This window comes from Cariama cristata, unplaced genomic scaffold (genome assembly GCF_000690535.1).
Source record: "Cariama cristata isolate BGI_N322 unplaced genomic scaffold, ASM69053v1 scaffold1804, whole genome shotgun sequence".
NCBI lineage: Eukaryota > Metazoa > Chordata > Aves > Cariamiformes > Cariamidae > Cariama > Cariama cristata.
In genome coordinates, this window is record NW_009614459.1 from 39,573 (window position 1) to 66,236 (window position 26,664).

At 35.5% G+C, this 26,664-nt stretch overlaps 1 protein-coding gene across 1 annotated transcript in view; it reads right to left on the minus strand.

Moving 5' to 3' along the window:
- The window catches only part of LOC104156604 (neurobeachin-like), a gene marked incomplete at its 3' end in the record, with an annotated part of 78,378 nt that overhangs the window by 38,777 nt on the left and 12,937 nt on the right, over positions 1–26,664 (minus strand). Inside the window, exons 4-6 of the mRNA XM_009699400.1 lie at positions 22,885–22,997; positions 13,085–13,225; positions 5,243–5,362 (exon numbers count right to left, since the gene is read on the minus strand). Coding sequence (XP_009697702.1) covers positions 5,243–5,362; positions 13,085–13,225; positions 22,885–22,997 — 374 coding nt within the window. The remainder of the gene's footprint in view (positions 1–5,242; positions 5,363–13,084; positions 13,226–22,884; positions 22,998–26,664) is intronic.

A 26,664-nucleotide genomic window follows, 5' to 3' on the forward strand; every position in this document is an offset into this window, starting at 1 on the left:
TGTGAAAGCTGACTGGGCAAGTTATGGTCATTTCCGGGTGACTTGCTTCCTCAAAGGTCACTCCGCAAACCGTTCATTCTTCCTCCAGCTTGTACTGATTATCTCAAGAGAAGGTCGATCTTGATAAAGGGAGACACAATAAAATAAACTCTGTTATCCAGCTTCTCCCTTGTGTGTTACCACTCTAACATACCGTATTCATTCTGTTTCACCCACCGTAGGTGAACAGGTTTCTTTGAAAATGAACTAAACCAGCCCAAACGTAAGGAACAGAATTGTCTAAGTAGATCTTTAATCATCTATTGAGCAATAAGCCATCATAAGTTACATTCTTCAAACGTGATGTACCTTTTGCCACAATTCAAGATGTAGCAATTACAGCTTGTTTTTCAGACCGATCAAACTACCGCCACAGCCCTATTTTCATTAACTCCGTGCGAAACAATGGAGTTCCAGAGAAGACTACACAGACGCAAAGGGAGAGAGGGAAGGAGGGAGGGGAAAGGGTCATAGGAAGAAACAGAGAGAGAGAATGCCAGAGAGGACACATGCCTGTGAAAAAAGGAGATTGACTCACGGAACTGCAGCTTCCTAAAGAGATATACATTCTTTTGCAAATATTAGCTATTTGGGTTTTAAATTTTAATGCAGAATTTCTTAAAAGTGGTTTGGATGTTTCTTTTAAAACTACCTTGAGGATGCAAAACAACATTATTGTGCGAAGTGTCTGCATTGTTTAAAAATCTCAATTTACCAGTTAAAACTGACCTACTTCTGAAGTTACTTAAGCACTTAAGAATAAAGCACCCCATAGTCCTTTTTTTTAAACAATGACTGATGAAAATAAATAATAATTCAGATTTTGTTTTCCTAAAAAAATTAATTTTAAAGGGATTTTTTTAATTAGACCTTGCTAATAAAGAATTAAGGCATTTCATATAATTATTTCATATGGTACTTGAAAGCAAAAATTGTGACCATCTTATAATACACAGTATTGAAGAATGTCAGACTAATTCATTACGTACGCTGTTTTTAAATTATTTCATAACCTGTGCCACAGTAATTAATGAGATTAGTGAGATCAGAGATTAAATGTACTTAAAGCAGCTCAGATGAATTTCAAATATATGATAAGGAATACATGAATAATGAACACTTGCTATTCTTAACAGCTTTCAAAGTTTGCTGCTTTGATGGATAGCCCGTATTCCACACACCTAACATTTACTATAAAGACTCACAAAATCTTTAGGGTGGGAAAACAATTTACAGCGTGTATATCATGTGGGAATCCACACTGCCAAAGACCCTCATTTATAACTGTGTGTGTAGCCAGAAGAAGCTACACAAATATGCAGAACACTTTGACAGAGAACACGCTTTAGGATTTTGTCCTCGCATGCAACCTCTATACATTTTCTCTTTTGTACAGTATCTACTTTCTCGCAGGACCACTAGATAAATATTAGAAGTTGCCAGACAGCTGAACATGAATTTTTGGATGTTTTACACTCTCAGAGCTGAAGGTCTTTTGCTGTGCACAGAGAACATGCTTTAGGATTTTTGTCCTCGCATGCAACCTCTACACATTTTCTCTTTTGTACGCTACTTTCTCGCAGGACCGCTAGATAAATATTAGAAGCTGCCAGACAGCTGAACATGAATTTTTGGATGTTTTACACTCTCAGAGCTGAAGGTCTTTTGCTGTGCAAGAGAGTGGTTGCTGCTCTTAGGAGAGTGGCCAACATGGGTAGAGATTTTGAGGGGGTTTCTTGGTGGTTCCCCAAATCTCACTGCTTTTGCAGTCCCTGAAAACTTGATTAAAATGCTTAAAAAGCCTGTAAGACATTCCAAGCAGTAGCACAACTAATCTGAAAAAATGGGGTATTTGTAGTATTAATAATAGTTCAGTTTCCCATCCTTTTGCAGAATGAACTCCAAGGCCTCAAGGAAAAGCTGGCCCTGATGTCATGGCATTGAGAAATGCAGTTCATTAAGATCTTAAGCAACAAACAACAGCAACAATTAGCTGCTATACTCATTCTTGATTTATCGCTAAGAAACACAGACTCTACAAATGGAAAGGGCCTAAAGGGTCAACTAGCACATCCTCTTGCCAATTCATGATTGTTCCTGATGCTTTTCCAGTGTCTACGTTTCTAAGAAGCTCGAGAAATAAGGGGTTTATTACTTCCTCTTGTGAGGATATGCAAATTCACTTTAACTTTTCATACTCTATTGGTTAAGTAAGCATTTTTCGATTCTGATCCCTTTCCTCTGAGGTTTACCTCTTTGCTCCCTGACAAACAATTCTTCTCCCTCTCAAATGTTTGCATATTTCATAGCATTTATGTTACTATGTCTTCACTTTTAGACATTAATTACCCCACACATACACACATTTTTCTTTCTGTGTCCAACTCCTTAAACACATCTGCTGCTCTTCTTATGGGTCCCTTCAGTTCAGGTACATATTTCCGCCAGCGAGTTCTCAGCAAAGAAAGCACTAACAATTTGCCTTATCCAGCATGAATACATACTAAAAATTGAATGAGGAAAAAGCAAAAACTAGTGTTCCCCAAGAACATAGGAACTCTGAAACAAATGAACGACTAATCAGACTGTTTCTGGTGGAATTTAGATGCCATGAGATATCCTAGTTGCTATAACGCTAAGGATATAGCTTCTCACTATAAGCTTTCTGCCATCCTGCTGATCTTCAAGTTTCCTTGTCAAGCTGAACACGAAACAGCAATGCATTGACATACATTGCTTAGGGTACTGAAGGGTACTTCAGTAGACTTATTCCAGTACTGGCTTTGTATTAATATACAATAAATTAATTTCATGGTGCAATACATTAAATGCTGGTATTAAACACATTAAAAAATCGCCTCTCATTTCTACCTTTGTTTAACTGCTGTTTTTTATTTAGATAGCTTATGAACTTTTTCTGTTTGCTTTAGCATCCTTTAAAGATTCAGCTTATTTTTGATTCTGCTTTTGTTTATCTATTTTTATCTTAAGCTAAATCAACTCATAATAAATCAATTCAAGGTTAATTTCTAAAGCCACCTTCCCTGTATCTTCATTAATTAACAAAACCACATTTTAAACAGCATCTTTAATCCCTAAAGTATCCCTGAACAGACAGGTCGGGGATTATCCGGAGAAAACATTTATTGGCTAACATACCTCATCTGTGCCTCCCATATTAGATTTTCTGTAATGACTTAGCTCTGAGTAGTATTTCTTTTTCTAATGGCATAACAGAAATTTATATATGTCTAAATCTGACTCTGTGGTTCTACGGCAGACTTCCAAATGTATTCTAGAATACATTATTTTAGAGTATTTCCCCCAGTGCAACTCTGACTCTTAATTGTTCCTATTTTACCCAAGTTAACCCCAACTCCCTTTTTCATATTCAGTGCCATTAAAGTACATAGCTACCCCACATCTTCACCTTTTGTCTTTCTTTTCTGGAGGTGTGTATCTGGTTTTGAGCATCTTTTTAATACTTGTTTTATTTTAATAACTTGGGTTTTTTTAATACAAATACATTTTGTAATGCAACTGTTCTCCCTCCATAATTTCCGCATTCTTGCAATAGCTGGCAGCAGCAGGTTAAATTACCCCACTTGGTTCACAAGACTCCTGGTATTTTCAAACAAACATTTCGGTTCTTTGTTTTACTGATAACTCCTTGGGTTGCTCGTTTAGGAACAATCCTTTCACTAATTATATACCCTAGTTGAATACCATTCCTCCGTCTGTCCACAGATATTTCTTTATCTTTTGCAATGCCTTCATGTCTTTAACTGCCCTCCTCCTGTGTACTAAAGCCAGACAAGAAGATTACAGTCACTTCCAACTGTCTTCCCTTATTCCTCAGTTTAAGGCTCTTCTCTTTTTTTTCCGCCCCACTCCTAGGAAGCTATTTTCCTAGATATTCTGGTGGAATTCCAGGAAAACCAGATTCCATTGAAAGGGAAAAATCAAAATGTCAGCACTTGGGATTTGAAGAAATGGCTACATTTCAAATATAGTAGATATTAACTCAAATTCCTTCCAAGTTCTGAAATTTCCTTTGTTTTTCTTACAAAGGTAACTGTGATAATACTTAAAATGCTATCCAGAGGAGCATAAATAAACATGAAATGGGTTTTAAGAGGTTTAGGTTAATTTCTTTTCTTTAAAAAGCATTTTCTCCTTTATGTTAAGACGGCCATACAATTTACAATCTGTTATTTTAACTAGTAACTGAATAACAACAACATGGTTTGTCCACATACACTTCTGAGACTGCTGGAATATTTCTGCAAACAGGAGCTCTGGGACAAAAACAAATCAACAAATTTACATCTTCTTCTTTTGTCAAGTTAAGTAAAAAATATAATGCTAATGTGACCTTGACTTTAGCATTTCCTAGTATGAGTCACAGTATCAAAACAGAAGAGAGATATATTCACTTAAAATAAAGTTTATTAAAAAAAAAAAAAAAGCGCAATTAATTGTATAGTGGAGCCTTTGCTTACATTATTACTGGAAAATGAGAATTAAGAAAGGACCACATTATTCAAAATACTATCAGGTTTTGGTTTCTTTCTGATAAGGTCTCATGTATATGAACAATAACCTTTTGTATTTAACAATAGGTAAGGAATAACAACAGTAAAATCACCCGCTCTCCGGCTGTTTCTGTATATCGTGTAGAAGTTGTTTTAATCTAATGTGTATTGTTGCATAATATCCCCAGGCACATTCAAGTAAAAGCTAAAGCTGTACAGAAAAGCCAACATTTTAAATGGGTCTTGTCATTAATGCTTTATTAATTGCCCCAGGCAATGCAAACCCAGAGCTAGGCAAGCTATAACAATATGACACTTTAAGGTCAAAAAAATCCTGCTGTGTTTTATGGAGTGGGCCAAATATTGAGTTAACAGCAGGAAAGAACAATTTATTGGGCTTTTCTCCATCTCCTGATTATCTGATCTAAATTAGATCAGTTAGGTTGTTTTTCTCTAAAAACAAAACACCTTTTGTCCACTGAACTTCAAAGAATCTTTGATTGTTTCTGTTAGAACAATAATCTTTAGTAACACTTACCTTTTATTTAAACTATACCTAGTGTACTGAATATAAAGATATGAAATATAAACCCCTCTTTGTCCCTACATAAACCAAAATACAATAAATGAAAATGCACATTTATCAATTCATTTAATATATATATCACCTTCACATCTGAGGTATCTCTTTGGCTGTTCCTCCAAGACCTGGCTACTGAAGAGAAGGTTCGATCTGGGTGGTCAAACTTGCCATCATTTGCATTTAGAAAGAACGTTGTAAAGGGCTCCTGTAGTCAATGAAATGAAGATGGATTAAGAAAACAGCAGAAGGAATCATGCAGCAGGTTTCTAACAAAATCCAAATTACTTTTGCAGATCAAAATATTTCATAAAGGCAGAATTAAAGAAAAATATGGCACCTCATAGTTATATCTATGCATGGGTATTTCTACTGAATATCTTAGTACATTTATTGCACGAATACATTTTGCACACATAAATCTTGAGTTCTGGCAGGAAAGGTTATTTTATATATTCACTCTTCCATAAGACTAATTACGCATCTGTGGCAGACCTATGTAGCTTAGTTCCAGTGCACAATGGCTGCCTACTTCACTGCAACCATCATAAACACCCTCTGTGTTATTTATACTACCATGCTTTGTTTACCTCTTATAAAATGGTATGCCAAAATAAAATCTTACAAAACCCTCTGCCTGGATTTTCCTTTTGTTTTCGTTTAATTTAAAAGACCTCAGTAGGTTCCACTTTGCCTCACAGTGGGCAGAATGGCTCTGTGGTCATTATGAGGCAGATTATGGTTACAGGGTATCTAGCTTTATCATTACTCTGGGGCAGAGGTAGAGAGACAAAATATTTAGGAGTTTTTACTTTTTCTAATTCTATCTGAAAACACAATCCCAATATTTACTAAATGGAGACAGCTATTAACTTTTGAGTAAGAAGAGCTTAAGTCAGACAGTCTGGAGAACTCATTTTTGTATCACTGCATTCCACTGCAGGGAAGGAGTTAACAGGGGACCAAATCCTTAATGTGACAGCAGAACCTGAACACCGAGATCATTGCCAACTCCCTGGTTTTCCAGCACCACTCCGTTAGCTTTCTGATTCAACTAGTATTTGGCAAAATGTCCACATGGATGGAAACTACTTGCTCCTCTTTGCCAAAGTCCGATGGGGGAATGTTTGAAAAAGTGTCCCTTTTGTTAAATTCACACCCAAATTGATTTCCTCGCATGTCCTGACCATTTGGAAATTTTGTTAATCAAAGTAGTTCATAATCACCAGATCATAATTCTTATTACAGTATTACACATCCACTATTTGAATTTTATTCTATATTGTTTCCGTTTCTGAAGCTATTGAACAAAGCAGGGATCTCCTCCATTAAGAAAGAAATTTTGAGGGAATTACATCACATTATACATGTTGTGTTTAAATTATACAAGATTAAAGAGTGAAGTAATTCATCTTCTGTAGCACCTGAGAGCAATTAAAATATAAATAAGGAAAGCATGGATGCAAAGGTAGTGAAAGAATCCCAAAAGAGGAGGAAAATAAAAGAAGGAAATCAGACTTCCAGAGACCATTTTTTCTCTAATCTTCACTCCACATGTCTTCCTAATTACTCTTTTCTATCATACACAACAGTCGACACAGGCTACTTTCTTTCAAAGACGAGAAAAACTCTACATTTCTATCTCTAAATGAGAAGGAATGGGATATCTCTCTTATTGTCTTCATAGTATGCCAGCACCTTGGGCTTAAGGGAATTGTTTATACCCAAACAAAGATTTTTTGTTTTGTTTTGTTTTAGCCAGGGACAGTATTTTAACTTTCAGTGTCTGCCGGTGCAAATATGGAATTGTTTTCATCACAATAATGCAAGACATTCTACAGCTAATTGAACGGTGAGGATTTTTTCCATTTTTTTTTTTTTTCTCTTAAAACATTGGGGATTTATTTTAAAAAGATACATTCAAAAGAACGGGTAACAATCTAAGAAATATACTTTCATCAGTGCATTTATTCCCATCAGAGAATCCTAATATGTGTCAAATAATTAATTAGAAATAATTAAATTAAATACAAAATCATCACAGTATCATTTCTTTTTGGAGGACCCTAACTCCTATTGCAGAATGACTTTGCAGTCATGAATATTGAAAAAGTGTGGCAAGTGAGGAAGAGGGTTATAATGCAAAGTGAATATTAAAATTTAACAGTAGCTCAACTTGGTGAGCAGCATAAAAGTATCACAATGAACAGAAATACTGAAAGAAAAGAAATTAAGTTTTTATGTGTCCAGATTTTACAGTGCCACATATAGTGAACTTCACATAAAACATAAATGAAAAAGTGTATGATTCAGATCCAGAGCTAGCAAACAGAAAACAATATATGCAGGAATTGAATTATATTAATTTATCCTAAAATTCTATTAATATTATAATGTTTAACATTAAATTTACATAAATTCTTTTATGATTAGAATTATTTTTGTTTTAACTGAATTCCTCCCCCAAATCTCTGTATATATTTGCAATAGCAATCTTTGCAAATTATGCTATTTTTCTAGCTTACCCATACCACAAAACTTTGTATGTTGTTGATCTGAGCAGAAATAATTCTGTCTTCTACCAACCCTTATCTATCACTTTTTTTTTTTATAAGATACATGTAATTTGTTGTGCATATCATTGTGGAGCAGACCGTGGGTCATTGCTGAGGTTCTGAAATCAGAAGCAGTTGATGGATTTAAAAAGCAGAAAACAGAAAAATGATGTCATTACAATAAATTATGTAAAAATATTAATCCAAAATTCCATGACAACATTATTTTAAGCATCTGAGACAAATATACAAAAGCGATAAAATTCATAATCAAGGATTAAACTTTTAATAGCTGAGCACTACAGGGTGCCCTATTATGCTATCCTGCTATGACCTGTTTTGCCTATCTTTTTGGATTTTTAATCCTTAGCAGAAATTCAGAGCTTTCACTTGCTTTATCTCAGACCTTTCACATAATTTTAAGGTAATTTTTATTCTCTGGAAAGTCCAAGTGCTTATATTATATAAATACAATTCATATCTGTATTCAATATACTCATTTAAATACTGTTACTCTATGATACCGATTACTGTCATTTCATGTAAAGGTTTTGTTGCTGTGAGAGCTATAAAGCTGCACAATGTTTTCATTATAACCCCATCTCATCTCATCCCTAATATTCTGAATAAAATTCACGCCTTGTTCACTGCCAACAAGAAGAGAAATTCGTGGGGTACTTGATTACGATGAATACAAGCGGTGGGAACAAGTAAATTTTCCATTCGACAGCACTTCTCTCCCTCCATCCCCTTTTAGCAGTGCCTAGGCCCATTTGATTCATTTGTTGTGGGAGTAGGGGAGGGAGAAGGAAGGGTTGTGTCATTCTAAGACATGTCATGTCAAACAAAACCGTCTTTTCAGCCATTTGTAAGAGGAGAAAAAGACAGTATTCGGGATTTTGTCAGTGACGTACACTTTTTGGTTGATCTATCCGTGACTGTCCTGCTCAGATCTACGAAAAAGGAAACTCAGATTCACTTCTGTTTACAAGAGGCTTTCAAGTTCTCCTCACCTTTGAATCTCACTAAAAACAGGTTTCAGTTTAATCAGACCTGACTCATAACAAATCCAGAATTTCTTCTACCTTGTACAAGTACTTAGTCATTGTAACAGAAACTGGAAACCAATTTTTCTCTACAAACTTCTTGACTACCACGTTAGAGAATCCTGCTTTCTAATACTGGTCTCCGTTTCAATGAAGATGTAACTGATTCACACAAACACCACTTCTTCAACAGCAACTATTGAAAGCATCCAATTGTACCATAACTCTAGCCTATTTCACCTAAAAATCTGAAAACAATGCTGATAGTCACATTATACATGATTCAAGCCAGAATTCATTCTTCTGTCTACTTTTCTGTTTTCTTCTGTCTATGTTTCAGGTTGACATTCAAGTCACTGGTATATATAGCACTCTGATGTAGCATTCTTAGTTTAAACTATTCAGCCTTTTGCAACTTAAATATTCAGTGGTTCTGACAGAAAGCACATGAAAAAAATTACTCTTGAACCAGGCGGTAAGGTCACCTAGCCATAAACTATGAATATTTAATTTCATTTATACAAAAATGGAACTGTGTCAACAGAACAGTGCATCCCTTTCCAGAATATCTTTTATTCTGTTTGCTGGAACAAACTTGTGGGTGATGTTGGCTCTTATGGAATAAGTAGAATTTCTCGGGTTTAGATCTAAAGAAGTGTCATGTCCAAAAATGTTTAACCATGGTTTGATTTCAGTAACACCTCAAAGGAGGGGAAGGCAATATTATATAAATCATGGTCTTCTCTGTTAATTTTTATCATCGTTATTAACCTGACTGAACAATACAGTAGACTTTCACATTCATTATCTGTCTCTGTAGCTATCTAATCTTTAATCTACCCCTCAACTTAGAAAGAAAGCTGACCACTTTCAAGAAAGAGTTGATTTTGGATATAAACCTAACATTTCTGAAGATCATGTAGGATTCATTTGTAATTATAGTATTAAATATTTCTAGGCTGTGGCTCAGTTCATTTCTTACGAAGGTGGTTAGAGGATGTTTCTTGACCTTTCAGAATTCTAGCATGATGCAGTGGTCTGAAATGTACAATGGATTAGTTTAAATAAACATGTACAGGTAAATTAAGAATTATAATTTCAATTCACATATAAGTGTATGCATGCACACATGTACGTGTGGGAGAAGGGGGCTGTACAGAAAGAGGGTGCATCTTGCTTTAGGAGAGTTTCAGAGTCAGCTGTATAACCCCTAAAAGTGACCATAACGAATCAGATATACGGCCTGGTGAGGCTGAACCATTCCTTATCCTAAAACTGCCTTCATTTGTCTCCTAGCATTCCTACAGAAGAGAACAGAGCATACCTGGACTTGTACAACCACCTCATAGAAAATACAAACAGAAGCTTTGCAGATGCGCTAGTAGCTCATAGCTTCAGTTAAGGATTACACCCTATTCTATTAAGTACAATGAAAGCCAGAAGAGGAATAAAAATTAATAATAAAATTATTACATTTGCTGTAATTATCAGCAGATTCAACATAAGCCACTGTTGTATTTTTGAAAACATAATGAAATAGGTCACTTTTAAAGATGGATTTTTACTGGACACTTAGTACACAAAAGAACGCAAGAGAAAACTGTACTATCAGTGAAAAATTTATTAATGACAAAACAGAGGCAGAGATTGATGATATCAAAATCCAATAAACAGGACAGAACTGAGGCTAAGGCATAAACTGCCTTTTATAAAAGTAGCCTGATACATCAGATAAAAGAAAGCACCATAGGGAAATATAAAGCAGTAGAGAGCAAATTATCACAGAATTGACTCAGAAATATGATATTACAAGCAATGTTTTGAAGAGAACTGACAGGAACCAGATTGCATCTGTCAAAGTCAAAAAGCAAGATTCAAAAAAAATGTTAAGGTTTTGTGGCAATTACACAACTCTACATATACATAGTTCAGAGTAGCTCAAACTTACTTTCCTACTGCAACTACTGTTTCTTCCAACACAAAGGTCTAGGCAGGCAGTTTCTCCCCTTGGACCCCCATTGCTCTGTACTGTTTTGTTCGGCTTCTATCTAGACTATCTCATTCCCAGTATACTTTTTGTGATAGCTTTTTTGTTTGCTCGCTTGCATGTTTGTTTTCTCTCCATTTCTCTCTTTTTTCTTTCCCTTTTCTTTATTCTTTGGTGTACACAGTCTTCTCCCATGATTTTACTTTCCGCTCCTCTCTTTCACTCTCAGTTGTCACTTTCTACCGAAAGCTCTACTGTAACACATCTCTTCCCTTGAGTCTTCTCCAATCTCTTAAAATACTGAAAGCATTTTTCTGTCTGAATCTCTGCATCTCTTATTGTCACCTTCCTCTTCTTGGACTAAACTGTAATTTACCTTTTATAAAATGTTCTTACACAGTCTTCTTCACAAACACATACCCAAACACTAGCTCAAGAAATTAATGAGCAAGAAATTCTACTTTAACTTCCAGAAATCTGACTTAGCCTTATCTATCAACTTCACTGGCATAATCTTCTCCCTTAGGATTTTTCATCCTTTATTTTGTAGCCAAAAAAATCTCTCTAAGGATCACTATGACTTTATAATCCCCATAGCTATAATCTTTTCCTGTCTCTATACACACTTATTTTCAAATCTTTATTTTGGGTTTCCATATGCAGCCTTACCTTATCTCATTACCTTATTTCCTTTTTCCCTTTTCTGAGCTTTAAACTTTCCCCACGTCCATCTCCCTCACATGTCTCTTGTCTCCTCCCACTAGTGATTGCTTTTCTTTGCTGGTCACTCCTATTTAAATAATCTTAAAAATACCTGTTTAGGTGTGGTCCTGTATTTAAACTCTCCCTTTGTTGTTTTCACCTTCTTGCCATCTGTAATCTCTTCCCTGGAAAGCACTGCTTTTCCTTTTCTTTTCTGCTTTTATATTCTCACATACATTGTTTGCTGTAACAAATGTAATTTGTCAGGTCTATATTGCAAGGCCGTGAAGGCAGAGACCTTGTTCTCTTGCTCTTTTAGGGCAGGAGAGAAAGAGAGCAAGAACACCTATAGTATTTCATAAACAACAGTAGTAAAAATGACACAGCATTAGCCTAATACAGGAAATGAATACTCCTTGGTGTGTTGTACATTCAGCCTGTAAGCAGACTTTCAGACCTAAGAATTTGCCGGCTAGCAAGAGGGGATCTTTTGTTGAACAGCAGCCAAAATTAATAGAAAAATATGCAAATAAAACCACTGTTTTTAATATACTTTAAGGCAACAAAGAAGCACATGTGAACCATAAAATGTGTTCACAGTACATGAATAATTTAGCAACATTTAAAAGGACTACAGTGATCACCCATACAGGAGTGTAATCAACGTTTAGTTTCCCACGGGTTAAGAAGAAGTATACCCTGAACTCATAGACACATGAATTCTTCTCTTCTGAGCAGAAAAACAGGACATGTCTAACAGAAGCTGAGATGAGCATAAACTCAGATGTCAAGCTTTGCGCGGCTCTGCTTTGCTTGGTTGTGTGCAAAACATGCTTAGAATACACAGATTTTTATTGGCAGGGTGTAGTTTTAGTTCAGTAATTACATACTGACTCAATTTTTCATTAATTCAGGTTTCCCTGTGAAACCTTAAGTCTCTCATCAACACTCCTTTTTCTGTAATTCACTGTGTTAAGATGTAAACTGAATTCAGATTCATACTATCCTTGAAGTTTGGGCCCCTTCCCTAGATCTGATTTTGAGGACAGAATTTAAGCATGAGGTTTCCAGAACTGAAATAGCAGTTTGAAGTTAGAATCTATGTTTTTACATTTCTGAAAAATGTAAGTTATTAATTCCTTGAGAAGCACAGTTCATTTGCATAAAATATTACTCCCTACTGCTTTAATATAAAACTGGTTCTATAATTCCCCTCTCAATTTGGCACAGTTTAATTTGCTTTTTACGAAAGGTTTTTCTTTAATGTTGTTTATATCTGTCCCTAGCTGAAAATAATAAACAAATGTATGAGTAGTATCAGATTTCTGTATTGTCTAGAGACTTTTTTTTAGATGGATTTACTTTTAGATGGATTTTCTTCATCGTATGTGTCCTTACACCAGCACAATTTTGTGTCTAAATATATTTCAGCTTGTTTGGGTAGGAAGGACCCTCTGTTCATTACAAATGAGTATACATAGTATACCTAGAGAATTCCTGAGATTTTAAGGCAGATAAGAACAATAAGATTTTGACAGAAAGGTACTTTCATTTTAAAAAAAAATCGAAATAGTGGTAAGTGACAGAAGAGATGCTGTAGATAAAGATATTAATGAAAACCAGGATCCAGAAATACTTACAATACGAACAAGCCAAGCCAATGTAGAAGTCGATGTAGAGTAGTGGGTGTTGTAATGATAAGGTGGAGTCTGATCATCTTCCCACGTCTCGTACCGTTCTGCATAGAAGACTGCTCTCTTTGGGTTCAAAGCACCAATAGGCTGCAATGGGATAAGAGGTCAAATATATTACCAGCTGAAGGGTAGCATGTCTGATATGTCATAGGTTAATTCTGCATTAAGATTCTCTACATAGGAGACTCTGCAACCAAACTCATTCCATCCTGTAGTAATCCCTTCAGATTGCTGTAATTTTAGAATCTCTTTTCAAAGGCTTTGTGTACTAAAAGTCTTATGACTTTCCTTATTTTAATTGACAAACATAAGTGATCCACATCTGCAAACTTTCAAGACCTTCTTGAAGTATGAGTTGTTTCCCAATTAATTCAGTAACATTGTTCTGGAAATAGACTTCTAAAACTGCATTTAAAATGCATTGAGGCCAAACTAATATTTCTGCTGCTGTCATTCACTATAATCACACAGCTAATGAAAACTGACTTTTCCTCACACAGGATACTTTGTAATGCACAGTGCATGATGAAAAGATTTCACGCGGAACTGCTGATGGTGTCTGGTGATCCTAAGCAGAAATACTTAAAAACCATGCATAGTCCTGCAGGACTGGATGTACTTTCTGACTGAACAAAGCCATGTTTTACTGAGGAAAACAAACAAGCTTTGTACTAAAAAAACAATAGAATTTGGAAATTATTCAGAAATTCACAGCCCATTCTAAGCATAGTTAACAATCTATAGAAATTAGGTAAAAAACCAAAAGAAATGTAAGATAGTAGTAGGAACTGTTGGTTTCGATGCATCTACTTAGGGGATACATGCTTTTCTGTGATTTTTTTTTCACCCATTTTATCTCAGAATTTTTTTTGCAGAATGTATTTGTTATTGTGTGATACAAAAGTCACTGGGATAAAGGAAATACAACAGAAACTAACTAAAATGTTGAAATATATAAGTGATCTTAAATCTGTTTTTCCAGATGAGGTAGTAGTAGTGTACTTACTATCTATCTACAAAGAAGTTTCAGATTTTAGCTTTTGTAGGAAAATTAACCAAACACAGAGAGTTTAATACTTAGAGGAGAGCACACTTCCACACCAAATAATTGTATAAACTTATTATAATTTTAAATGACTAATTGATTTGTATTAATCAAAAATTAAGAATTAGAACTGATATTATTAAGGAAATTACAACTTGAAAACAAACATATAGTCAAGGACTTTGACCCTTTTCAAAATGCTAACAGGTATTATCTCATTTCATTCCGCTGCACAATTTTTCTAATGAGTTAAAATCCAAAGTCATTTGGAATGGAAATACCAGCACAAGGTCAAATCAACGTGTTTTACTACACTATGTAGATAACTGAACAATTTTAAATCTACAAGTATTTTTTTCCTTCAGTGCTGCTATGTTTTTTGAGCCGGTTGTTAAAAACGCTGACATAGAACGTGATGTTTTCCAATTTTACATGTTAGAGTTTGTTTTTAAATAGCAGTGTTTGATGAATACTTACATTTTTAAACATCATGATTTCAATATTTTTCACGTGAAACACACTGGATGCTTAATACTTTGCTGTGTCACGGAGATGTTAATAGCTTTCTCATACATGTAAAATGTATGAGTAATCCCTAAGGATCAGTGTTATCTGGTACAGATTGCACTTCAAGACCTGACAAAAACATTCTTGAAAAAGAAGTATGAGCCATTCCCTAACGCTTTCCAGGCTTGTTTCCCAACTACTGGAAAAAGAAAAAAAATTTTTTTGCATTTTTGTTATACTCGGTTTCGTTATGCATCCTGCCACTGTCAGGAAACATGTTGGCATTATTATAGCCTATAAGTTGCCAATATATAAAAATTGTTGTTCAACCACTGCCTTGAAAGAGTAAATTATTAAAAGACATTATTTTCCTGTTAGACTGACAAACTGTGCAGATATATGTGCACTTTGCTAAATTATATCAGGGTTCTGGGTTGCTTTGGGGACTGCATGGGACCTGCTGACACCACCCTCGTTAAGGTACTGTGCATCCACTTCTCCAGCACAACAAATTCTAGTCCCCAACTGCACATTTCAAAAGCTAAAGCAGTAATTCACACCCTAGTCTGTTAAGAGGAAACGTTCACCCCCTCTGAGAAGGAAACACAAAATGGCAGACAAATCGGTGAGACTGTATTTTGTAATGGAAAAACACCCTGAGAATATCTCTTCTCTCCACTGTGAAGGTACATCTTACCCTACGCTGCGGTGAATTCTGAGGCTATGGAAGACAGAGGCATCATCTGTCACAGTATTATTGTACATATATGTTTAAAGGCACAGCAGAGAAGGGATATGGTGATTAATGCAAGATTAAAAATCAAAACTCCAGGCTTTTCAAAATATATTTGAAGCTGATCAGATGTCTTTCATCAAATAAGCTACATGTTTTCATTCTTCACTGTAAATTGATCACAGTAACAAGAACTGCGAGGCAGAACTGATACTCAAAAATAATTACAAGGTATTTTATTTTATAGACTAGCAAAATTTTAATGATGCTTTAACCCATAGCTTTAAATAACTCTTAAAATATATATACATACACACACTGTTGTATTTCATGAAAACGATAGTTTCTCTCAAGAGCTTGACAATAATTTTCCAAAGTCACATAAAACACTAATGCAAACACACCATGATGTTTCCTAGGTTCTTCAGAGAGAAGTGTTATTTCCATTTAAAAGATAAAAGATAGAAGGTTGTAAGATGGTGCATTCCCATTTTCACGTAAAAATGCCTGCACAAGTAGCTAAGATAATCTACTTTCAGAAGACACATATTCTATTTATTAAATGGTAAACCTAAGAAGCTGTATTCTGAAGATTACCTTCATCCTCATCAATATTCTTTTCAGAGTCAGAATCCATTTTTCTTTCAATTGCTTTAGGATTCATTTGAAGAAAAATGCTGAAATGCACAAAATATCTGCTGAATAAAATGGACTCTTTAAAGTGAAATATCATGAGAGTCATCTCTCTTCTTGCATGGTATGGAAATTTTCATGTGAAAATCTCTGGGAGGAATCTTTTCTGGAAATTATCCTTCCTTGCCTCAGAGAGAAGGAAAGAAAGAAACGAGGGGGTGAGGTAGAGTTTGTCTTCAGCTAGAAAGTCTCACCTCGACTTCTCAGAACAGATCCTGGATTGGATGAACTAGTGATCTGGATGGTAGCCTGGGATTCAGGAGATATAGGTTCATTTCTGTCATTCCACAAAGATTTCTAGTCTTCCTGGGTAAACTGTTTAGGTATGACCATAGCTTGCAAGACAAAGGTGTGCTAGAAATCCCTGAGCTAGCTCTAGAGGGGCTGGCGTGCAAACACAGCACCGTTTATGCAGAGATGACAACTGGAATCTCAGAAGTAGTGCAGCTGTCTCGATGCAGCGCTGCGCGGGGAAGAGAGAGCTGGGAGCTGCCCATGCTCATACATCTCTGCAGCTTCTGGTTCAGTGTTACATCAGTTATCTCTGGTCTGTGGTGAAGAAATACAAGGAACATCTGATCCCCCATTTCTCCATCTCTGTGGAGTAAAGAAGAACCCTATGTGAACCACTTCTCTGCACATTAATGGAAAGGACATAAACCTCCCCTGACGTAGGAAACTATACACATTGAAAATGCTGATGGAAAGTGCTCAAATCTCTCATTTTTTTGTTGTGTAATTTAAAAACTTGTTGATTAACCACAAATAGATCAGCTTGTGTCTACCAAATGACCATGAATTCTCTGAAAGCGAAAAGTTCCGTAAACAAAATAACACGGAGTAAATTCAGAGAGGTCTGCCACTGGCTTCCTTAGTGGTTTTTTAATGTCTGTATGGCAAAATGCTGTTACCCAAAGAAAAGGTAACAGCTCATCCTTCAGTAAAGACACGCATTTTCTGTAGAGACTTTAAATCTCAGTTGTACAAACTAGCAACTCAACTAGTTTTACTCTGATGAGGCATGTGTCCTGCTAGATGACAAGTCCTACAGTAATGGTAGTCCCCCACTTTTCTTGTGGAGTGTGTAGGGTATATGGAGTTTTGGTGGCTATGGTGTTACAGGGCCATTCTCAGTCCAGAAATTCAACTACTACAGTTTTAATTTGATACCATGGCTATAAAATGGAGATAAATTTTATTTATGGATCAAACCCTCTATCTTCACATAATGGAAGAAAATAATTATTTCCATTCCAATGAGATTCTACTGCTGTGTAAACTAGTGCAAATTACTTTCACAAACAATACAAAGGCAAAGCTCAATCCACGTATTATGTCAGTCCAGTACCTTAACCATAAGACTAGTGCTGAAACTGAACTTGAGCCAAACAAATTGTTCTGAACATTAAATAAAAAGTTCTTTCTATAATGTTTTATAAAGTGCTTTTTCCAAACACACCATTTGTCTTCTCATAAAAAAAAAAAAAAGCCCTCTATAAGGACTCATATCAAATAATGCTAACTTTTCATAAAATGGTTTTAGAAGATATTCTTTACTCCAAGCAAAACAACTCACTGTATGACAATGCCTATTCAGCCACTTCACTTCTGATGTACTAAAAGCCGCTGTTTGAGTTTATTTTATGCTTCTTTTTCCATTTAAAAATAAAGTAAGTATTTACTTTAACATTAAAACCACACTGCTATTCATGTCATTCTTTTTTATCTGGCTAATCTCTTTAGACATCTGGCCTTTGAACCAGTATATTGTCAATACATCTACTGTTTATATCCACTGGACATGTTATGTTAGCTCATGTAATATTTACTGTTTTGCCAGCTATCTTCACAGAACTACATTCTCTCATGAGAGCAGAAGTGAAAGTAGCATCCTATTTATCCAGCCACTGAAACATTCTGCTTATCTTGACTCTATTTCATGCAGCAGCTACCTTATCTATTTATCTTTTTTTTATTTTTATTTTTGTAATGTACTGCACAAAATTGTAGCTAGGCACAAAAGAAATCCTAAGTGAGGCTTTATTTGGCTCTGGAAGAATACAAACTGAGCTTTTCCTGACTGCTTGCTTTATTATTAAAAAAAAAAAAAAAAAGAACAAACACCAAACAACAACCTTTAAGTAGGACATCTTAGGATAGTACTTTAAAGTTTAAAAATAAATTCTAATTTTATCCAAGTTGGTAAACAGCTTTTCTTCAGCATACCAATATCAACATTATCAAATATAAGAGTTCCGGCTGATTCAAAGTACCAGAGTTTCACTCAGTAAAGGAACTTTTTATTTAAGAAAATATGTTTAATTGTGTGGCTTAAACCAAATGAGAATCAAACTAGTTTTTCTTCTGACGGTAGAGTTGTGTGTGGTAAGGAGAGAAGTTTAAGCTACAGAAATTGATTTAATTTTTCCAGTGAGAGTGGCTCTTGATAAACCCATAAACTCCATTCCACAGCATACACATTTTTAGAAGTATTAAGTGTGGTTTACCTTGAAATATTCACACTTCGATGCGTTCATTTGCATTATTACATTTAGAAGCCTTGGGGCTTTATCACTTCCTTTTCTTGAAATGGCACAGTAATAAGGAAAAGTGGTTATGCTTATCACCACCCGTCAGTCAAACACCTTCTATATTAACAAAATATAATTTTTTCCACTCAATGAATGGGCGTGTGATGTTTCATACACATGTCAATATTAGTATTACTTTGCCTGGTGAAGAAATCATTTTATTTAACAGGATGTATGACTGGAAGTAAATGAGGAGAAATTCCCATTTACACTTTAATGAGCAGGGACAATGCAGCATGTCAAAACCACGCATTCACTACAATTTAGGAGTAAAAGTCATACAATTTTGCACAAACAAACCATATCACATTTTAAGTGTGTGGAAACCCCCCAAAACTCAGTGTACAGTAAGGGCTGCATACACGTTTCCTGTACTAATGTTTAATACCATAGGTATTCTTCCAAAGGAAATCTCAATAAAGAAGAAAATAAGCAGATCACCTAGTGGTTTGATAGTGAAAAGATAATCTATGTATCTATGACAGCCTCTTTCATTAGCTTTTCATCCTGTCAAACAATAAATATAACCTTTAACCTTGTATATGTAATGAATAAAACTTGAGCCTACGCTGTCTAATCAAATGAGAGGCCCAATATATCCTACTGCTAGAGCACCTTCCATGCCCATGGGCCCTGGTTTTAAATCTCAAATTATACGTAAAAGGAAAAAAAAAGTCTTGATAGGGGAATTTCCAAACACTTCAAAGAAAAAGGCACAGGAATTTTCAGACTAATATTTAAATATAATTGTTCTGAGAGGCCAAACAGTATCTGAATGTTAAAGTACCACACTAAGGAGCACTACATAAAAAGCACAATAAAATGGAATGGAAGGAAAGGACAAGTTACATGTTCAAGATGGCTTTGCAGAAATGTAAATATTTAAGTTTGAGCTAAATGCAAAAGGCCTATGTTTAACTCTGTCACTGACATGGTAAGCAAACCAAACACATCTAATTTCATTTCCACAAAACATATAAATTGCATTTGTGTATGTTCACTTTGGAGTTGTGATATCGCAAAGGTGGTATATCATATTTTATACAGAAAGCCTGGGAATCAAAGATTAAAATATTTCAAAAGAAGTACTGTCAATTATTGTAATTGACACTGCAGCTTTGTATGAACTTTGTGCAATAATACACAAGTTAATTATTTTTTTTAAAGTTAGCTTTAGCATCTACTTTTAATTACCAAAACTATTTTAAACCAACAAAACAAAGCACGATAGGTGGTTTCTCTTTTAATTTTATTGCTCTTGTGGGCTTTTATCACATACGTGATAGTTTTAGAATTCTAAATAATTTCAAAAGACTGTTTGAGGGGTATTACTTACTAAACATTAGGGACAGAGGCTGTGTGAAACGTAAGGAGGGCAAACGTGCAGGAAGACAGAAGGTCAGGAACTGACAAAGGAGGTTTTATCCATCAACAGCTTAGCTGGAGGTTCTGATTTGCCATCAAACCTGCAGGAACATTTCTCCGTTGCAGGGTAAAATCTGACAGAAGGAAGTGGCTCCTCATGGAAAGGACACTGGTGCCTGCCCCAGAGGTCTGCCGGAGCCTTGACAGCACACCCCGGTTCAATAACGTGAACAATAAATCACTAACTCCTCCTTTTAAGCACTAGGCTACTCAGGATTCACCTCCCTAACAAGGAAAGAAGGGGCTTACTTACAGATACAGGACAACATGGAAAATGAAAACAGAATTGCCAAGGAAATACTTCGGATATGTTCTGATTTTGAAGATTTTTACTGATAATGCAGAAATTGAAACAGGATGCAAGTAATGCATAACAGCCCAAGTGCACAAAGTAAGGCATTTCATATTAACTGGCCACTGCCTTTTACAAAAAATCATTAATCTATTTTTCCTTTTAAAACCATTGTGAAATGAAACCTATCAGATGTTATTATATAGAAACACCGGAAAAATTTGACAATTACACCCCTTTTATCCTGAGGGATCTCACAACACTTTACAGATTGCACATGTGTTTTCTCACACATCCATGGGATAAATGCAGCCCAGATACTGCCAGAAAGGAAAGACCATTCTCCTTAACTAGTTCTATGTAGGCGTTTTTTTAGCGGTCAAAACCCCAGCTTTGCCAGAGGAAACCGCTGGTAGCTTTTGAATAAGAGAATGAAGTTATCAAATTGGGTAAGAAAAGGTCCTCAGGCAAAATACTGCTGTGCACATTGCACAGATTCTTGAAGAAATATAAATAACCAGGGACTTGATTTTACATTTCCTTTCAAGGGAGAGCATTATTAGGAGTGCAGTGATACTTAATAAGCTATACAAGCACTAATTCCATAATGAGTGTTTACTAACTCATGAGGAAAACCTACCTATTCAACTATCACACTACTTCCTGTAGCAATTACATACTTTAATAGGCTGCCATAAAAATTTGGATTCAACCAAAACTAAGTACCTAATGAAGGTCTCATGAGACATTGCCTAATCTTGTTGCACTTCACCACACGTAGTGCTATTAATACTAAAAAGAAGTGAGTTTGAGCGATTTTGAAAAGTGTAAGCATCTTAATGAAAGGTTTAATCACTATAAACAGTTCTAAAACAGAAATATTTTTATATATGCTAGGGAACAACCAGTGCAAGATGATCACTGGTCTTTCTTTAACTCATGTCTGTGGATCTTCTTTTATTGTTCCTGGCACAGATTACAACGGTGTTACAGAACTGAAAAACATGTTTGTGAAACTTACCTATAATATTGTGAAAGATCAAAAGTTTTACATAACGTAAGTAGAGTCTCAACCAATTTGTTTACATTTGAGACATGCTGTGAATGTAGTTTACTTCCTGGTTTTATTTATTTATTTATTTATCTAAGAAAAAAGGGTGAGGAAACTTAGGTGCCTCTATCTACTATTATGCCATCAAGTCCTACTCAAATTATTTTGGAAGTCTCACTAAAAGCACGCTTCCAGGAACGGTCACAATACCACTGGAGGTACTGCAAAATGGGGATATGAGACTGTGAGATACGCAGGGTGGGATCTCTCCGTTGCCGCCTGGGATGTGTGCTTGCGGGAAGAGGAGGAAAGCAAAGCAGGCTCTAAAGGCAGAAGCCCCAGAAACTCTCATCCCTGGCCAGCAGCAGAAGGGAAAGCAGGGGTTGCAGCACAGGGCTGCAGAACAGGCCTTGGGGTTCATTTTCTCCTCTCCAGCCTCATTCCTTAAGTCAGCGAGTCACAGCCTCCTACAGTTTTGAGCCTCATTCAACTTGTACGAGCAACTTCTCCCTCCTGGCTGAGGAACTGTGGCAAGGATGCAAGAAAGCTGTCATGCCCAGACAACAGAAACCTCAAGCTGGGGATGTTGCAAGGCTACCCACCTTCACTGGTGAGAAAGTACATACACTTTCTTAGTTGATAGGAACTAGGAAAGATACTTCCCATAACTCAGTTTCAAGACCTGTTTTTTGTCTTTATGCCAGCTGGCCAAAAGTAGAAGCCCTCCATATGCTTCTGCTATGCTTGGCCAGGACACCCCTTCTCTCCAGTCTGTTGACACAGTCAGAGTACCAGAGCTGGGTATAGATAGCAGTCTGGTGCTATTAAAGAAACAAATACGAGGGACTGTATTATCATAAAGCACTAACTGCCCAAGTCCAGTTGGAGGACAAAAGCCACAAATAATGACAGGGACCAGATACTCCAGGCTCTAAAATACAAAACACTTGTTTACTGAATAATTATTAAACCAAAAGGAGGTGCTGCTATTATATTACTCATCTAATCACTGCAAAATAAAGTGACAAATTAGTCCAAGCTTTTTATTTCCAAAGGATCAGCTTTCATAAACTAAGGGAGACAATTAGTGAGATCAACTGGTCTGATGCAGTCGTGATCTGTAAGTCAGAAGGTACAGAGGAGTTGGGAGGTTTGCAGTGAGATCAGTCAGGGACATGGAAGTAGCATAATGAAGAGATTCAGTACAAAATGCTTCTAAAATAGAAAAGTCAGGGACATGGAAGTAGCATAATGTAGAGATTCAGTACAAAACGATTCTAAAATAGAAAAGTCTATTTCAGATTTTTCTGACTTTAAGATAAAGACCTAACTTAACCAGACTACAGATATAAACCAAAAGGTCTTCTTAAAAGGGCTGGCTGACTGTCTTTAACAGAATTGAAGCATACCTTTGAAAGATCTCTGAAGTTGCCTGGAAGGGTCAGGTCTAACTCTTCAGATTCATAGTTTGTTAAAACCCACGGAAATACAGGGTATTGGTTCAGATCATTGTACGTTCGTCCTATTAAGAAAGAAAATGTTTTAAGAATTAGGAAATAAGTCCACTTCCCCAGCTGAAAAACCATCTAGCAGTTACTTTTGTTGCATCCCATGTTCCCAGTTCCCACCGCTTGACAGAATCAGGTATAAATCTTCCAGACAAAAACAGCCATTTAGATGCACTTATCCTGAATCAGAAGTCAATGCAAAAATCAGCATAATATAAAGAGCACAGTATCTTTCAAGATCAACCAAAACATACTATATGCCAATAAAAACACTTTCTTTTTTAATTCCATGAAGCTATTCTCATAGCATGAATTTTGAAATTTCAAATCACTAGACAATTCTTTTCCTAGCAACTGTATGCAGTATCGTTAGCTGGCAAAGACTAAATAAAACTCGAAACAGCAAGGGGCTAAATTTGAGATTTGCAAATCTAGGTCTGTCCTAGATAGACCATATTAATCCATTATTCCCCATGGCTCTTCACTGAAGAAGTGGTGAGATTTCACTGCAATAGTGGAATCAAAGTAGAGGAAGTCATGTTTGCTTCAACATTATCTCATAACTACTTCGAAAATTATAAAACATTTTCTCCCCCATAAAAGACTGCCCCAGGCCACTCTCTCCAAACATAATGAACGATACACTGCTATCATCCCAGCAGCTCAAATGTGCAAAAGCCATCTTTAGATAGAGTTTCGAAAGAACAGTCTGCAGCTAAAGTGAACTGAAAATTATGAACTCATCACCAGGAAAAGTGCGTTTGGAAAGGCTGTTATTTCTGTGTCAGCTGGTATTTAGTAGTGTCTAACATTTCACTGATAAGACAAATGAAGTTGCTTAGTGCAGAACCATCCACCATATTGATTTACTGAGAACCACACAATATGCAACATGAGTCTTAAAAACCAAAATCAGCTCATAAATATATGTGTGTGTGTATTTATATAATATAATTAGCAGACTGAAATAACCCAGGTTAACAATTCCCAGTCCTGTGGCAGATTTACAGCCCTGTCTCACTAACTGCTTCCTTCCAGATTCTGGACAGATTCCTGGGGTACAAAACCCGGCACAGGAAAACACAGGCTTCCTTGTTCTGAGTAGCATTTGCAATTCTCCACAAACATCAGCTCTGCTATAATGAAACGTGAAACTTTCACTGCTCTACAAACACCTTATTTTTTCAATAAAAGTTGATGAACATGAAGCATGTTTCTATTTTGTACACAGTTTCACTGAAAACAGGAAAAGTGCATATTGTTAGCAACTGTGTGTCCTCATTTTTACATTTCGAACACACAGATGTTCACAGGAACATAAAAAAATAATTGAGGTGCACATACAACTTTGTTAAAAAAGCAATACCAGCACCGTATGCCACACACAAATAAAGATGGATAGGAACAAAAAACCTAATATCAACAATGAATGAATGCAAAACCACTGTTGGACAGAATGAGAATGTATCAAACAATTAAATCAAGAAATACACCGGAATTTATCCATGTGAGGGAGGAAAAGGAAAGGTACTCTCTGGAAGAATATTGCTTTAGGTTTTTTGTAGGGGGGCTCTGTATGTCTTGAAGTAAGACAGCTCTGTCTCATTTTCCACATCTGTCAAATCAGAATACTGTTTTCCTCTTTGGCAAGGGATTAATTATATACAATTTGTAAAGTTTCTTGAGACTGTCAAATTTAAGGCACTGTAAAATACGGCCTTTATAAAACTATACCTTTATACAATAAATGTTTTTTTCACCATCAAAATCCTCAATTACGTTAACAGAAGAGTGTGCAAAAGTTTCCACAAAAGACAGATTTTTGTGTTTACGTAGACAACAAACTAAAAGAAATTTGAGATTCCAGAAGAGAACGACCGAGATGACTGTAGTCAATTACAAAGCATAAGTGAAAATGATGATTCTTCAGAATCAAAAGTTTTATGGAAAAGAGGTCACAGTAATAAAGACCTTCAATTGAAAACACTTTATAGAAACATTTGGAAAGGTGAGAGTATCCTTGAAAGGAAATTTAGGGCTATCCAAAATTATTTTTTTATTTCAAAATTGAGATTTTCCATACTGAAATTTTATTTAATTTTTGTATTAATTTCATTTCAATTTCAATATTCAGCCAACAAGATTTTGACTTTTTGTTTCTGTTCCACATGGGAAAAATCATAAATATGTGAATACCGCAAGAAAAAAACAATCCTGATACTAGCTGCTGCACATGAGTTCTCCTTTGCTGTGTGGTTTTGATAGGTTACTGATAGTATGGACACATGAACAAATTATCATGTGGAATTAGCTCCATGTCAGGACACTGCAGTAAAACTTGTGTGCATTGTTTTTACCCCACAATGAGAAATAATTTGAAGCAGCTTATCTCTCAGCTTAGGTAGGATAAATTGCAAACAATGGAGCCTTTGTGATTATGTATTTGATAAATATAACTATAGTCTTATGAAAAAACAAACAAAACATTTACTTCTCTCTTACCTCAATATTTATAAAACACATTTTATTTATGAACCGATTACCTATTAAGAGTAGCTATTAATTTATTTAGTAAAAAAGTTAGTGATTTATTTTTCTCAGCTCAACAATTTTCTTTTTAATATCAACAAATAAAAATTACTCGAGAAGATGAACCATAATTTAAATTGTGAAAGGAGACCAAACCTACACGATAAGACCACACATCTATGCTTATCTGAGTGGAGGACAGTGATCTAGGCCTATAACGGGATTACAAATCCCTAATTCTAAACATGCATAAATATTAGTGGTTTAACTTTATTAGGAATGCTTTCTTGACCAGTTCTGGCTTCACAATGATCATTTTCAGAATAAAGTCAGCAGATGAATATATTTAGTCATCTCATAAATTGTCTGGTGCTTCCAGTAAGAATTATTTGGTTCTCTCTTTAGCTAAATAAATATTAAACATAAACCTGTACCACTATTGCTAGTCCTTATACCTTTTCAGAAGCTTCAGATTTGCCCCCAAGTAGGCTTACAGAGATTAATATTAAAGGCTGAATATTAAATATCACAAGCCTGTGACACTAATCTACGTGAACAATAAAACTAAGGCACAGTAAATGAGATCTCAGAAATACTGGATATGTTTCTTCATTAAAAAAAACTTTTTAATTAAACGATCCAATTTAATGTTTTTATATGGCACTTTAGTTTTGAAGGTAGAGTGAGCTAGAGACAGCTGACAAAGAAATTATAACGGCAATTCCTTGGTGAAAATGTTAATGACAGCAAAATATTGTTTAATTAGATGATTGCAGCATCTGGATTAACACTCTTTAAGAGCGATGTTCCTGTGGTTGTCTGCTTCTTCACACTTTACAGACATTTTGTCATCTCTAGGTCATTAGGAAAGAATTTTTAATGATTTTTCTAGAAGCAAGTAGTTCGAGTTACATCTAATTAGATGACAATAATAAGCCCAACACATGCAGTAGCTAAATATATACATAATTAACCAGTGAGGGCTTGTACATCACAGAGTAAAAAAAGTGGAAAATGCTAAACAGGCTAAAAAAAAGGGGGAGGGGGAAGAAGTTTGTCTGAATTTATTACCTGACTGAAGATGTCATTTTTTGCCACAAACCTTTAAAAATAATCCCTTTCCACTACAAGAAATGACTTACAAAAATTATG